This window comes from Bombus vosnesenskii, unplaced genomic scaffold, assembly GCF_011952255.1.
Source record: "Bombus vosnesenskii isolate JDL3184/JDL3185 unplaced genomic scaffold, Bvos_JDL3184-5_v1.1 scf7180000013306, whole genome shotgun sequence".
Lineage (NCBI taxonomy): Eukaryota > Metazoa > Arthropoda > Insecta > Hymenoptera > Apidae > Bombus > Bombus vosnesenskii.
Window position 1 is genome coordinate 299,440 of NW_022882955.1, and position 14,931 is coordinate 314,370.

At 38.2% G+C, this 14,931-nt stretch overlaps 1 protein-coding gene across 3 annotated transcripts in view; it reads right to left on the bottom strand.

The window, feature by feature from the left end:
- The window catches only part of LOC117234671, a 349,263-nt gene that overhangs the window by 70,454 nt on the left and 263,878 nt on the right, over positions 1 to 14,931 (bottom strand). For all 3 annotated transcript variants that reach the window (XM_033496110.1, XM_033496109.1, XM_033496111.1), the window contains exon 8: positions 10,624 to 10,917. In XM_033496110.1, coding sequence (XP_033352001.1) covers positions 10,624 to 10,917 — 294 coding nt within the window. The remainder of the gene's footprint in view (positions 1 to 10,623; positions 10,918 to 14,931) is intronic.

The window sequence follows — 14,931 nt, forward strand, 5'->3', positions numbered from 1 at the left end:
TTATCATAGATAATTTTGTATATTTTAGAATTTGTATCTTTGAAAAAAAAGTACCATTAAAGTATTTGATTAAAATTATGGAATCCGAATTTTACGTACTGAATTCTATTTCTTTTCTAAATAACGAAGAGAAAATTCTTGATAAAGTTGTGTTTCGTTGAGTGGATGAAATTGTCGCGACACGAAAAACCCTCAGATATTAGCGAACACTTGGCAGACGCTTTGCTTCGTCCGGTCGGATTTAGAGCGAACGCAATGACACGAACTATTTTCGGAAATTCCTTCAGAAGTTTCGCTAGAGTTTCCAAGCTATTTATAAGATCATAGTCGTGTGTCGTTAGGATTGTGATGCATGGACAGTTATTAAGTAACGCGTGGGCTTTAATACGAAGATCAATAATATCAGTTTGCACTATGGTAACCAGTACCTATATAAAAATGTTAAAGAAAAAGAAAAGAAATTGAAAGAATAATTAAAAATAATAAATTTAAAACAGTTCGATTTAACCAGGATTTTACAATTAAAATATGTAGACCCAGCGAAATATAAGCCGGTGCTGGTCGGATATTTTCTTCGATCTAAAAACGGTGGACGATACATAGTTGTAAACTAATATGATATAATAGATATTAGGTATAATAAATAATAGACAATAATAGATATAACATGAAGAAACAGATAACTTAGATCCGCAAAATGTAGCACAGTGGCAAAAATCTCAAAACTCGTAATATTCTTCGTAAAACTTCGTAGAGAGTGTAATGATTACAGCCATTTAAGAACGGAGCAGAGCCATTACGATCATTTAAAAGCGGAGTTTCGAGGACGAATAAGAATTACGATCGAGTCGTTACATTCGCAGAGAAACAAGAAACACAGTTCGGTAACGCGCCCCTGACAGAATAGAACAAAACGGAAGGGGAATAGGAACAGTTCCGGTGTGTCGCGGTCGTTTGCACTATCGTAAGTTTATGTCGTCGGTTGCAGGCTAACCTCTGCCAGCCTCTCGCGCCCTTTTATACGACACGATAGTTTCATCGCGAAACAGCCAGCGTTCGCATCTGTTGCCTTTCCCATTACCGTGCGAACATATACCAGCCCATTTGCTGGCCGGTAAACTCGAGTGCGCTCTCAATTTCCTCGTCTCTCTCTCACCGTTTTCTTCCTCGTCGTCTCTGCTTTTGTCGTCTCTCTTTCTCTCTCTCCCCCACTCTCTTTTTCTTTTCACACTTTGCTCTATTGTTTCGTTTTGGTTCTGCTTTTTGGTACTTTCTTCCTCCTTCCTTCTTTCGTTATATTTCTTTTAATCATTTCTTGCTCCTTCTTTTCGATTTTTTTATGTCAATATTCTTCTTTTTTTACTGTTGCCACGTCTTCCTTGTAATTACTCGTTTTATTTCCATGGCGCTGTTCGTATCGTTTCAGCGAATCGAACTGTTCGCCCTTTTGAATGGCCGATCGATAGAAACGCAGGTTGAATTAACCTTTTGCGGCCAATGCATACACGTAAAGATACAATATGTACAAATTTTTCTGGAATTTTGATAGCATATTTTCAAACGATTCAACAGTAGCGAATAGATACCGGCGATTCGTCGAGAATCGTATGCATTGCATGATTTCGCCGCTTTTTTAAACATAATTTATTTGATATAAATATTTGGAAAGCTTCGTAATTTTGTTTCTCTGAAGTTGTAATATCCTATAATAGTAACATGCGAAACAAAACACGCAGTAGCTACGCTAAACGTAGCTCATTGAAACAACATTCGCAAAAGTTGAACCGGAAAGTTTCGCGTGTATAAATTTACAATCTACTCCAAGTATCATTTTAACCATGCGCTCTGGCATTATTTCAACTTCAGATTGAAATTACATCTCTCTCTTGCCGATATACGAGTAAATTCGATACATTTTGATCAACGAAAGGGGCCGTAATTGCAACGGAAACGTGCTAAAACTGTTCGCTAAATACATATATAGAATTTCAGAATGTAGAACGTGAATAATTTCTCCTCGCTTGCCCGATCACAAAATGTTCTGTTTCAAAGGTCAGATATATGAAACGCAACTTCTTATAATCAATAGGAAATCATAGAAATAACTTTGTCGCTAAAAAATAAAGTTACCATATTATTGAGAAGAACAACACAAAATTTAACCGTTTTTCATATCGTTACTTTGTCAATATCGTTGCATAGATTTTAATAAATATTTTATCAACGAGATAGACGTAACAATGTAAATAAATAAATAATATTATGTACAGAGAATAAAAATGGATAAATGATATATACAAGTATTCCATTCAAAGCACGTTGAAAGAAAGATTCTATTATTGTTTTAGGAAAATATTCAACGTAATTTTTCTTTTGCAACAAAGCAGAGGTAATATAGTAGCACAAAAATGAACACGCGTTCGCAAAAATTGGTGTACATCGACGTCCGCTACGACTTGACAATTTTCTCGGAATTTTTACATACTATAGCGTTGTACTAACTCGTAAAACGTACGTTTTCGCAGCTGACTGCTCTCTTTCCGCTGAATAAACCCCTCTTATATCACGGAAAGCGTGCTTTATAGCTATGTACGTATAACTGTTTTTGACTATTTGCGGGGAAACGTGCGGGATATATATAATATACGTTCTTTTCTCTCAGTGGGATCCAAGATTTTATATCTTCCATTATGTTTTACTTTTCTGAATATAATTCAGTAATTCTAATTGCAAATTCAGCTTTCTATTGGGCAAGAGATCTTCGTTTAAATCATAATTGAATCACAACGTTCTATAAATTGAGAATTCAGACAGATATCAAAACATAAAATTGTTCTTAGAGAACGTATCAAAGAACGAGAAGCTCTATATTACGAATTTGCGCAATTTTGGAAAGTTTCTTCTGTAATATCGGAGAAGTATCTACGTCCTCTGGGAAATATACCATAATGATTTTTCTTCGAAATTTCCTTCGTGTAATAGTTTCGTTGCATTCCTTATCTTTTTACAGAAAATTGTTTAATCGTATCACTATCACTGTTATTAACAAATCGATCTGATCAAATGAAAATAAACGAATCCATGTTTAAAAAACAAAAAAATGAAATACGAGAAATCCGATTATATGAAAAATAAATAGTACATTGCAAATACGCAGTATTCAGCATATATAGGATACAGATAAACGTTTACTCTCTATTATTTAGATGACCAAAAGAAAGAAAAAAAGGAAAAAATAATTACCACCATCGGCAAAGTCTACCATTACGAAAATTTTTAAGGTTTTAACGAAAAATAGAATTTCACATTTTTCTTTTCCATCTTCCTCTAACTGCAAAGCAACAAGAGCACGGAAATGCATTTGAATGCGCTAACCAGTTTGGTCCGGTAAGTCAGAAGCAGCGAGACGAAAGCGTCGAAACCCGTAAATACGAATCTCCGTGGACCAGCTGCATAAAGATAAAGCCGTCCAACGAACGGACCGAATCCTCTCGATCCCTTCATTACTATGCGAGGGCGTATCCAAGAGCGCGTACCAGATCATATTAATTTAATCCATACTCTCGTTACAAACTCTATCTTATAGCCGGTTAGGTGAAACGGCGATCCGAGGTTGGCTCTCGATCGTGTCGCCAATTTGTTTCACGAGTTTATTCGTGCGCACGTCCGCGAAACGCGCCTCTATCGCGCAATCCGGAAATATTTATTATTATTACTGGCGCTTCTATCCGCCGGTGAAACTTTGTGCAGCTTCTGATCTATCCACAACGATGGCCGACCAGAGTGCATACATATTAATGCAACCGAACGATCGTCAGCTTGCGTCTCGTCTCTTCATCTCGCCCTTTCTCTATCCTCCCTTTTCATCGCTACTCCTGTGTTTCCTTTCGACATACAATTTTCCACCGCTGTCGCTGGTTAATATTGAACACCTTTCTATGTGGTAGTTTCGACGAATTTTCGTTGTTCGAGTTTTACCGTTAACTGTTCGGTTCCAGCGGTTGAGCAGAGAATTGTACACGTGAGGTTGCATTGTGCCGCGAATTTGGACCCAAATGGGAAAATGCGGACGCGAGGGATGAGGAAGAATGTTGGTTTGGTTTTTGATGAAACACGCGATGCAGGTGTTTCGAGAATTCCAGATGCATTTGGCAATGAGGTTATTTGGAGGGAGCGCGTTCGTTGGAACAAGATTGCTTCAAGTAAGCGTAATCTTTATTGAAGGGGAGTGAAAATTGACGAGGAAGTAAGTAATCAAATGAAATTTTAGTTTGAGTAGTTTAGTCATTTTTTGATTCCAGAATATTTAATATAAAGTAATAAAAAGATGAAGTTTGATATTTTAGCATTGGTAATATTAGATAGAAAGTTTGCTTGTTTTTTTAATAATGCTACGGGTATCTTCTTTCGTAATAACTTGTTGGACAGTGATAAGACAGTGCTTCGTCTTAACGAAGTTGGACGGAAGTCAAAGCCAAAATTCCTTTTCTACTTGATCGTGACTTTTCTCTTTAACTTTAAATAGCATAGATTCGATAGGAAGATGAGACTGGTCTAGTCTATCTGATCAAAGTAAATTCCTAACTATATATATATATAGCGGAGTTGTCGAAATATTTCCAATTCAAAAGTGTCGAATTGAATTCTTCTTATTATTTCACATTCGATACGTTGCTGAAAGAGCGATCTACTTAAATTAACACGGTTTACAATCTCGCTGATAATTTATATTTGAAGTTCTGTTTTAAAATATAATTAATTACATAAACGAAGCTAATGGCGTTATACGAAATAAAAATAGAAGAAAATAAGATATTATATTCCTATCGTTTCATTTCTTTCACTTTATCTTTAAGAAATATCATTTCCATCCAATCCTACCCAAGCCTGATCGAAAAAATCTCACGAAATTAACTCGAAATTCAAATTTCATTATCGTTACTAATTCAAACAATTTCTATGAAAAATCCTCTTTTTGTTTCTCCACAGACTCATCTATAGAAACTAATCCCCTGCAGCATCACATTACGCCGTAAATCCATCGAATATATCCCAACACTGTCGACACGTTGGAAGAAGGTCTGAGTCGAAATGGAGGAGTAAATCGGTCGTCATTCGAGTCTTGTAACTGTTATTGCCTCGTATCGATTGGAGATCGACGAACTGGAGGCCTCACCAGGGAAACGATTTAAGATAATCGAGGAGCCAGCCCTCTCGGTTCGTTCGTCGGGCAACGACGAGCTATCGATAGAATAATTTTCGAGCGACTGTTCCCTCCGCTCAATCCCGGTTCTTTATTAATATTCGTCGACGTCCAAGAGTTAGGTTCGCAGCTGTGCCGTCCGCGGCGCGATTGAAAAGAGTCGGGGCAGGTGCTTTTGGAATTCGAATAGGGGGAAAAGCCGTCGGAGCGGGTTACTTGTGATTGCAAATCCTTGCCGATTCGATCTCGTTTCCTTCTCTCTTCTCGGTCGCGCGGGTCATTGTGCTTCGAATTGTGTCAGAAAATTGCCAGCCCGCGCCTTGTACAACACGGAACGGATTTAGAAAATTCGAATCCGTGATCTGCTCGAACAGTTCCTTCAACGAATCCTGTGGTTTGATATTCCAGATCCGATGGCAAGGCGTGAAATATGCGAGAGAAGAGAATATATGGTGCAGATCGAGGGTAGAGTGAAATGATATTTTTGAAATTTCTAACGAAGAAATTTTACCAACGATATTAGAATTTGAATAAAGAGTATTTTAAGTAAAACTGTTGCGTTTCGAGAATTTGTGTCGTAGCGTACATTTGGAGAAGTTTTACAATTATCATTGCCAGCATTCATAAACGCCGTAAATTCTGAAACTTTCGTCGACGTAATTTAACGATTTTCTAGAATCCTATCAAATTTGATCGATCAGAATGTTTTTCTGAATTTCGATTATACGAACGGATACTAGTTACTAGTGAAAATCATGAAATTCCTATCATACTTATAACCTGTTTGTTTCTCGATAGATTCGTCTCGAACAAAATTCTGTTCTTTCCAGAGACTAAAATTCTATCTGTGGTTTAATCGCACAAAAGGAATCGTATCCTCGTATCTCCAAAATATTTTATATTACATGCCTCGACCGCTTTAAACGTCCCAACGTCAGCACCCAACACTATTTTTACGACCATATCACCGTATCTCTTCGCGCAACTGTACCACTCATTCGAAAGCGTCAGCGCGAGATTCTCCGGAAACCGAACGCGATGGGCTCGTGACGCGAGTCACGAAAAGGAGGAAAAAAAAAAAAGATGGGCAAAAGAGGATATCACGACGCGAGAAGGAACGCGCGTGGATTTGTCGTTGACACGTTCCGTGAATGGGGGCTGGTTAAACCGAGCGTGTAAAGCCCGAAACGTTGCGTGACTGCAGTCTGCAGCCGGCTGTTACACGGAGGAAGCTGTTCATAGTGTGTGCGATGGTATCGAATAACGCATATACATCTCTTATTCGCATTTGTGTACGCACAGACACGGAATACGCTATTCGCAGCGAAAAGTTCGCCTGCCAGAACGCTGACTAAGAACACGTCGTTATTACCTGTGCAATTTGTGGTCGTCGTGTTTACTCTTTCACTTTCCCTGCCTGGCCGGGTCTAATGTTTTAGGCCGGCCGCTTTAAATCACTGCCTCGCCTCGGCCACAGCTATTTCCGGCGGAATTGGAGCAGCCGATCGGTCCGCGCGCGTTTTTCCATCTACGCGGACCGATTGCACCGTTCGTGTAATTTACGTTGATCGATCAGTTCGCGCTTCGTAACGCTGCCAGAGATTTATTTTGTCCGTAGAAAGCAGAAATATATATATGTATATATGGTATATTTTTTTTTCTATGGAAATTGATGGTGGCGACGTGATCGATGAAGATTAGACAGCTGGAGAAACGAAGTTTCCAATGGAAAAAGTCATTCGTTGCTGGCTCGGGTTAGCTTTATGTCATCAATTACGAAGTACGATAGAGAAAGAATTGAAGAAGGTTTTACGAGTTTATAGAATTTGTCAAGAGGAATAGAAAATGTTCATTTAGAATTGATTCTTAAAATTGAGCAAGGTTCGTACTTTTGGTATCGAATCTAGTTCCGTCGCATCTTCTGAAAATACTTTATGAACTTATTTTATTCGTGCATAGTAGATTAAATAGAAAAGTTCCGATCAAACGTTTGAGAAACGATCTCCTTAATAAAATTCACAAAATCCTTACTCTAAGTACCACATCAATCAAGCAGTCTTTTTATTCTTTCCAATAAGTAGCATAAGCCCTTCAAGAGCCAGCCGCTTATTTTCAAACATCACGCAAAATATCCCACATTTAATACCCTATGTTTCCAAAAAGTACAATTCTATCACAATGCAATCTCAAATCGAAAAATCGATAATTATCCACAAAGAAACCAAACCTCTAAGCAAACATTCGAAAAATAATTCCTTTAAACAACTGTAAAAATCCATCCACGATATCTTCGTCGTCAGAATTGTTCTGAATTGATCCGCTGGGTAAAAGTATTTCTCTCCAGAGTAATACGAACCATCCTTTGATCTCGCGGAATGGAATAAAGCTCGAATGCATCCCGACAGTGTCGATTGTTTCCCTGTCTCGACGAAAGCAGACCGAAAGTCCGTGAGAATTCGTTGGCCCGCGAATTCCTAGCCAATTATGAGCAGGTTCCCGTCTCGTCTTCCTATGGCAACGACGATTCCAACGATTTCTTCGTTCCTACTCTGCAATGAAAGGGGGTGGGAGGGGCGGAGGACGCGTTCATCCAGCTTCGTCGTTCTATCGGCCAAGATCTCATACATATTAATGGCGAACCGATCGATTTCGGAGCGAATTCGCTTCTTGCTCTGTTTAGGGACGTCGACGTTTCGGCGCGTAAGCCCTTCCGTCGGCCACAATGGTTATTATGCCATTAACGTAATGAAGTTAGGTGGTGGTAAAGGTTCCGGTGCCGCTGGGACGACCTCTGCCTTGTTCAAAATACGAAGATCGTGATAAAACAGGGAACGTAGGCATTTTGATAGTAAACGAAAGACGATCTTTGCATGCGTCCTTTGGTTAATCGAATGCTTCGACCGATGTAAGAGACGTAGATATTAAAAGAGTAAAAAAAATGGATTTTTTAATGAGAAGGAATGCAAATTATACGTAGAGTATGGCGCAACATAGTGGATGTTGCAGACTGTAGAATATAGAAGGCGTTCTCTTCGACGACTGATTCTTCTCCTTTGTTATAATACTTATTAGTAACGTCCATGCCTTCTTTATATTTTAATTAAAATCTTCCAAAGGGTAGAAAGGAATCTGAATGCCGCGGTATTCCTCAATGGAACATTGGAATATTCTCCAAAGGTGTATACATGAAATTCATTTTTACGTTCATTCAAACAGGATCGATAAATTTTAAATAGGCGACGTATATTTAAATTTAATTAAACTGTTATATTCTTAAATTTCTATATTTCCAAGCCCGATAATAATCACGCAAATTCAATCGTTCCTCGCGTTGCTGGTTTTATCCAAAATAAAAATAGTAACACCCAGAACGTTTTAAACGAGTGCGTCAAACAAAGAATACTGCAACTTTTTTTTACGCCTACGTGTAATATTTGTATTCCATAAATTTGCGAAGATCGTATCTCGATCGTGAATTAATGGTCGTCTAGTAAATCGAAATTACTCAAAATATGTAAATACGTGAACAGTGTAGAACTGTGTAAATTGTGTTAACAAAAATTAAAGGCAAAGGATACCTCGGGGATTTCTCAAGGGATGTTGATTCTTGCTAATGCATCGCGATTAGCGTTTATTGTTCTTATACATAGATTGGAGCAAACGGTAAACAATTTGTCCCCACGGTGGACCGAGTAACTACTATTAGATCGATTAAGTCAACGTGCAAGACGCATGGCTGATATGTTTAGGTGGCTGGAAACTGAATTCCTTGTGGCAACAACGTGGCTGTTTGCCGATTGTATTTCTTGTATCAACAATTGAGAAATGTACCGATGTTACGGATCGTGATTGCTTTTGTTTCACGCGACCAGTCGAAACTAACTTGCATGAGACAGGATTACTCGAAATCCCTCTGTTGCTGATTCATTATTAAACGCTCACTCAGAAATAGCCCAATAGCTTACTATTTTTATACGAAACACGTCATTGACTGAAACTTTGAAACCACTTTTCCAGTTATATTTACGGTACGTAGAATCGATATCTCAAATTACACGTAATTTTATTAACGACAGGACAATTTCTTTTGTAATTAATTATTGGCGTGATTACAAAAGGAACCAAACGAATACTAAAACAACGCTTGCCAATAATCTCCTTATCTTATTCCAGCGTTCGTGAAATCTAATAAATCTTATTTAACGCAGACTCGCAAATGTTCTCCGCTGTCCGTTATAATTTTTGTTAGCAATTTGCCATAGAAAATATAATTAGCTGCAGCGATAACCCACAAAAATCACGATTCAACGTTGTGATCAGCGAAACCGCCGAGGAACAATTCCAAAGCTTCCACGTAATCTCTCTTTGTGGATTTTTATCCCCGAAATCTCGCATTCATCATTACAGAAATTACCCATATAATAACCTTATTTCGAATTGAATCCTGAACCAGAACAATGAAAAACCTCTCTTTCTAAAAAGCTTCAAATTCCCATTAAATTTCACGTTCGCTTCTAAATTAATATAAATATCTAATAAATGAAAGTTCTCATCAATTTTATTTGCTACAAAAAATCCTTTCACCTGTTAATTTTCGCCCATTTGATCAAAGAGTTGGATTATCTGGATCATACTGATTCGCGTTAATAGAACTCTGAGAATTTAACCGAATAAATCGAAACGACCAACTTCTGAGAGCGGGAATAACAGATTAATTATCATGGCCGTTTGAAAAGGCAGCTAATGTAAATTGGTAAATTATCGCAGCCAAAAAACGACAGTTAGCAGAGAACGAATCGCGTGAACGTGCTCGTTTCCATAATTTGAACACTGGCTATCGGCATTTTAACGGGTCACGCTGATTAGTTGTAATGACAAAATATATCATTAGGCACCGTACCGTCTGCTGTCTCGTTAAAATGCTTTTGCGTCCGACACGAAATATCCCGAGTAATGTATGCACTTTGCAACGTCACAATGTGCAACTGCTATTAAGTAACAGTCAACAAGATATTTCTTTGTCGCGCGTCACGTCCTGGCCAGACAGTAATTTCAACGAGTATATTGCGTATTGTCGTCGACTATTACATTGTGTGTAATGTATTTTAGATTTCAAATCTTTGTACTATTCTGAGAATTTTTTCTTCTATTTCCTTACTTTCGTATTTCCTTCGGAATTCTTGCTCTGTTCATAAACGCACATTTATATATACACGCAATATCTTGAGAGCAAGTTTCTTCGAGGAATAAATAAAACCGGAAGAAGTTTCGGAGAAACCTTTAAAACTTTGAGCCTAAGTTTTTCTTTTGAAAAGAGTAAAAGAAATTAGCTTTGTGCCAAGATAGAGATTCATATTTATGGCGTCAATATTTAACGTAAAATGATTGAACGGAAGATAATTTTTCAAAATTTTACTCACCTGCACGTGACTCCAGACTTTGGGTTTCGGGCTGGATCTCGCGTTGTTCGTTGCATTCGAACTTCCACTGTTATTCGAAACGTTTCCAGATGAAGTCGTGGACTTGACGGACGGCTTTTGCGTTTTTGGAATCTGTGCTGTGACTGTGGTTGACGAATTGTTACGTTGTTGCTGAGGCTGTTGCGCGGATGTTTGCTGCTGTTGTTGCTGTTGCGTTTGCTGCATAATCTGTTGAATAAGCTCCAATTGTTGCTTTGTGAGGCCGTCGTTACTGGCACCAGGAGACGTGGCACTCTGTAAAATATAGAAAAAAAAACAGAGATATCAGCATTTTATTCGTGTTTCTCGAGCAAATCCGACGACTATTGAACTTTTATTTATCTTAAAGTTATAAAAAATACAAAAACACGTTGTTTATGAAGAAACTCAGTTGGCACTGATTTTAATATCTGTACAGAAATATCTTTACTCTAAAATGCTAGTGAATCGTTGGTGTGAAATTCAACGATGTCTTTAAATTGCCTAGAAATAAATGGAAAAATATGGAATATCTGAAATAATTATTTGCAGAACTTATAAAACAATTGAGAAAGCGTGGATTATTTTTCTAATTTCGTTCGTGAAACTTTTCGTGTCCCTGTCTCGCTTAAAAAAGAACAGAGAAAGAACAATCCTACAGAAAAAATTTGACGATGACCTAGAAACCTTAATCGATTAAAGCTAGATTGAAAATCTACCTCAAAATGGACAACTTCGTTTCAGTGTTTAACGATCTTCTCTAAGAAGTTCACTTCGTTCCGCATAAACGCGCGCAGATCCTTTAGAAATAACCTGACGAGAAATCTAATTGAAATTCTAGCTTTTTCAGCTTCTTTTTCTCACGTCTTTCGAATTCCTCGATTATAAATATAATTCAAATACATTGTACTGTACAAAGCGGGACGATATTCAAAGAGTCGGAATTTTGCACAGCTACTCGATGACCAAATTTTAAACGAACGCGATCTTTATCGATCGAATGGAACGAATAACACAGAAGAGCGGGCTTTTCCCTTCTCAAGAAATTCCATTCGCCATGAACGTTAACGACCATCGTAATATTTGCGAAAGAATCGCCCCATAATATCGGTGCGCTATATGGTTGGCTTACGCACATGCACACGCCTAAACGCACGATACGTGGCCACCAAGCGAACAATGAAACTGATAGCCAACGCATATACTGGACGACGCAGCTGTGCTATGGTACACTATACTTGTACGCATTGTTTTATAGTCGGAGATCTCGTAGTATGTGAGCTGCGTTCGTACTACTGCCAATTTCTCCAGATCGGAACCCCATGGCGACGCGCAATGAAGGAAGATGCAAGCGAACCGCGTTATTTTATTTGGATCGAGTTATATAGAAAGAAAACAGGAAAATAAAACGTACAACCGTAATTGGATTTTGTATAGTTTTATACAAACTGCGGCAGATGTTAGTGTTAGAAAAAGTTTTCATTGCAACTATTGGATATAGAGACCAATATAGAAAAAAAATTTTGATGTACAACGAATTTTTCTAGATCGACTGCTAGAAAAACGGGGGCAGTCAGCCGTTCCTTCTTTTTCTTTTTTTAATGGGAGCATTTTTCAAATCCGAAGATTCGGGTTTGTTGCAAAACTATCAGATTCCTGCCGCGGTAATTTATCTCCTCCAATTCTAAACTCAGGAGAAATAATATCCAGACGATAAATTCGGATAGAACGTTCCGCATGAAGTACAATAAAATGCAGGAAAAAAAAGAACGCGAGGGAGGGGAAAAAAGAACGAAAGAAGGACAATAAAAAAAAAGGGCAATACAGAGAGAAAGAGAGAGAAAGAGAGAGAAATAGGGGAAAAGAGCGCGAGCGCCAGAGTAGACGCGTACCAACGAAAGAATGGCGGATGCGAGCAGTGGTTGTCCTGCCTGCTGATCGTTTTTCGACGACACACCATGGAAAAACCGTAGACGACGGTACGTTCACCTTTTTTGCTTTTCTCTCTTTTTCTTCTATTTCCTTTTTTTTTTTTTTTTTTTTTTATTCTACTCGATGGAACGACGAATGACGAGAGCGGTAACAAAGGGACACGACGGGGGCCGGATTTCACGATTTTTAATTAAGAGACCGGTCCCATTGGGTTACCACGGACACGCCCGGCATGCCATTCGTGTCATCGCTTTCCGAACGATCCTCGGACTCGGTTTCCTGAATTATTCGGGTGTGATCGCGGAAAGGCTGGCCATTCAATGCTCCCTTCGTTCCTGTGCAAGCGTTTTGGTTATTACGGACGGCACCCAGTCGAAAAATCTCCGGACAACTGACGGCAAGCAAGAGATATGTACGGGATATGCGCATTTGTGTTACGCGGTTTCATTGATTCTGACTTGTTTGTAAGGACCAGTCGCAACGTTAATTTCGTATAGAGAGCCAGACGTATTATTTTTCAATTTGTGGATGATGTTTGTTTGCGATTAGATTGTTGGGTATATTTTCTACTTTCAAGCAGCGAAGTGTATATTTACATAAGGGGAATAAAATAAAAGAATAACGAAATTAAATAATATTTTAAGATTTAAAACTATAAATTATTGTATTTTAAGAGAAACTATTTTATTTATTAGGCGAGGGTTAAGAAAACACTCGCAAAGTTAAACTTTTTAAAGTTTAAAACTATTCAAACACTCGTATCCAAAACCATTGAAACGATTAATTTTATTTTATCCTTTAGTCGTATTTCCAGTCAAACCATAAAGAAATAAACTAATAAAGTGTATGGATCGCTGAATTTTCATATTCAAATTTCAATACTCTACAAACAAGCGTACGCATACTTATTTTATTACGTAAACAGCTTTCGACCCTCGCACTTTATGGCAACCACGGTGTCCAATCCAAAGCCGAAAGAAAGAAAAAAACAGCTCGGATCCAGCTGACGCGAAATAATTTCGCCACGGAGGCAGCCGCTAATCACTTTTACCCGGGCGCGACGAACATGGACCGTGGGACATCTACAGGGGGTGGCGAGCACGAATTGGAGCGTCGATTAAAATTGGATTTGTTAATTAGCACAGGGAATGTGGCGGCGCGGACGTTCCCGATCCGTCTCATACCTTATTAAACCTTCATTTCGTAATTCCCACGCTACCATTTGTCATCGCTGTAATCAGTAGCCGGTTGTTTTCCGCTGGCACCGAGTTTTTCTCACCCTCCGAGCTGACACAGGGTAGAACGATATATCGGGCAAGATATTTTATGCTACCTCGCTGCCACGTCCGTTGGCTATTGTTGCGTTACGCGAACAAATCACGGTGAATTGTTGTTCCTCTGTACGTAAAAGTTGCATTCGACTATGTAAATTTGTATATGAAGTTAGCGGAATTATTTTTCCTTCCTTGTTTGGAAAAATAATTCCAGAATTGTATCTTTTGTTTATTGCGTTTTTAATCGATTAATTGTTTCACGATGTTGAGGAATATTTTTTAATACAGCGGAATTTCTTGCGAATATGGCTGTAAAATTTGATAATATATTTAACGAGGAATTTACTACATTCGTTCTCTGGTAATCGTTTGCAACTTGGTTTAGTCAAATTCAGATACGTTTATTTCACGATTAACTTGTTATCCAGGAACATACAGACACAAAATTCTTATTAAAACAGCAGAATTGTAGTTTTCTGAAACGTTCGAAGTAAATAACTGTAACATTTATAATATTGATAAAACAATTGAAAAGAACTTCGACACGAAAACTATTAAATCACTCAAAATGTTCTAAATAACATATAGTAACATGTACATAATCGTATCTTATAATTCTTTTACGTCGCTAGTAGCTCATGGAACTTAACGTGGCTATACAGAACGAAAGAAAATAAAAAATACCAATAAAACGAATATACGAATGTAAAAGTCAATCAGAAATAATTTTCACTGATCCGTCGTTCTCACAAAGGTGCATAAAATAAATCCACCATATTCTTTCCCAATCAATTCGCTTTAAATCTTGCCCATGCGGTGCGAGGGTGAGCGACAGAGGGCGAAATAAAACGAAACGCGCACGGTTAACTAATGTGGCCGAGTGAATATCGAATAATTATAATTAAATATTTAGGAGAAAACGCAGAGCCCTCCGCTGTATTTTATACCGTATGAAGAATTAAAGGCGTGAGATTGCATACGTGTGCAACGTACAATGTTTGTCTTCTAAATATATATTCGTACGTTTTCGATCCCCTTAATTTTCTGCTTGGAACGGAAATCGGCTGGCGTACGTTCGCTTATT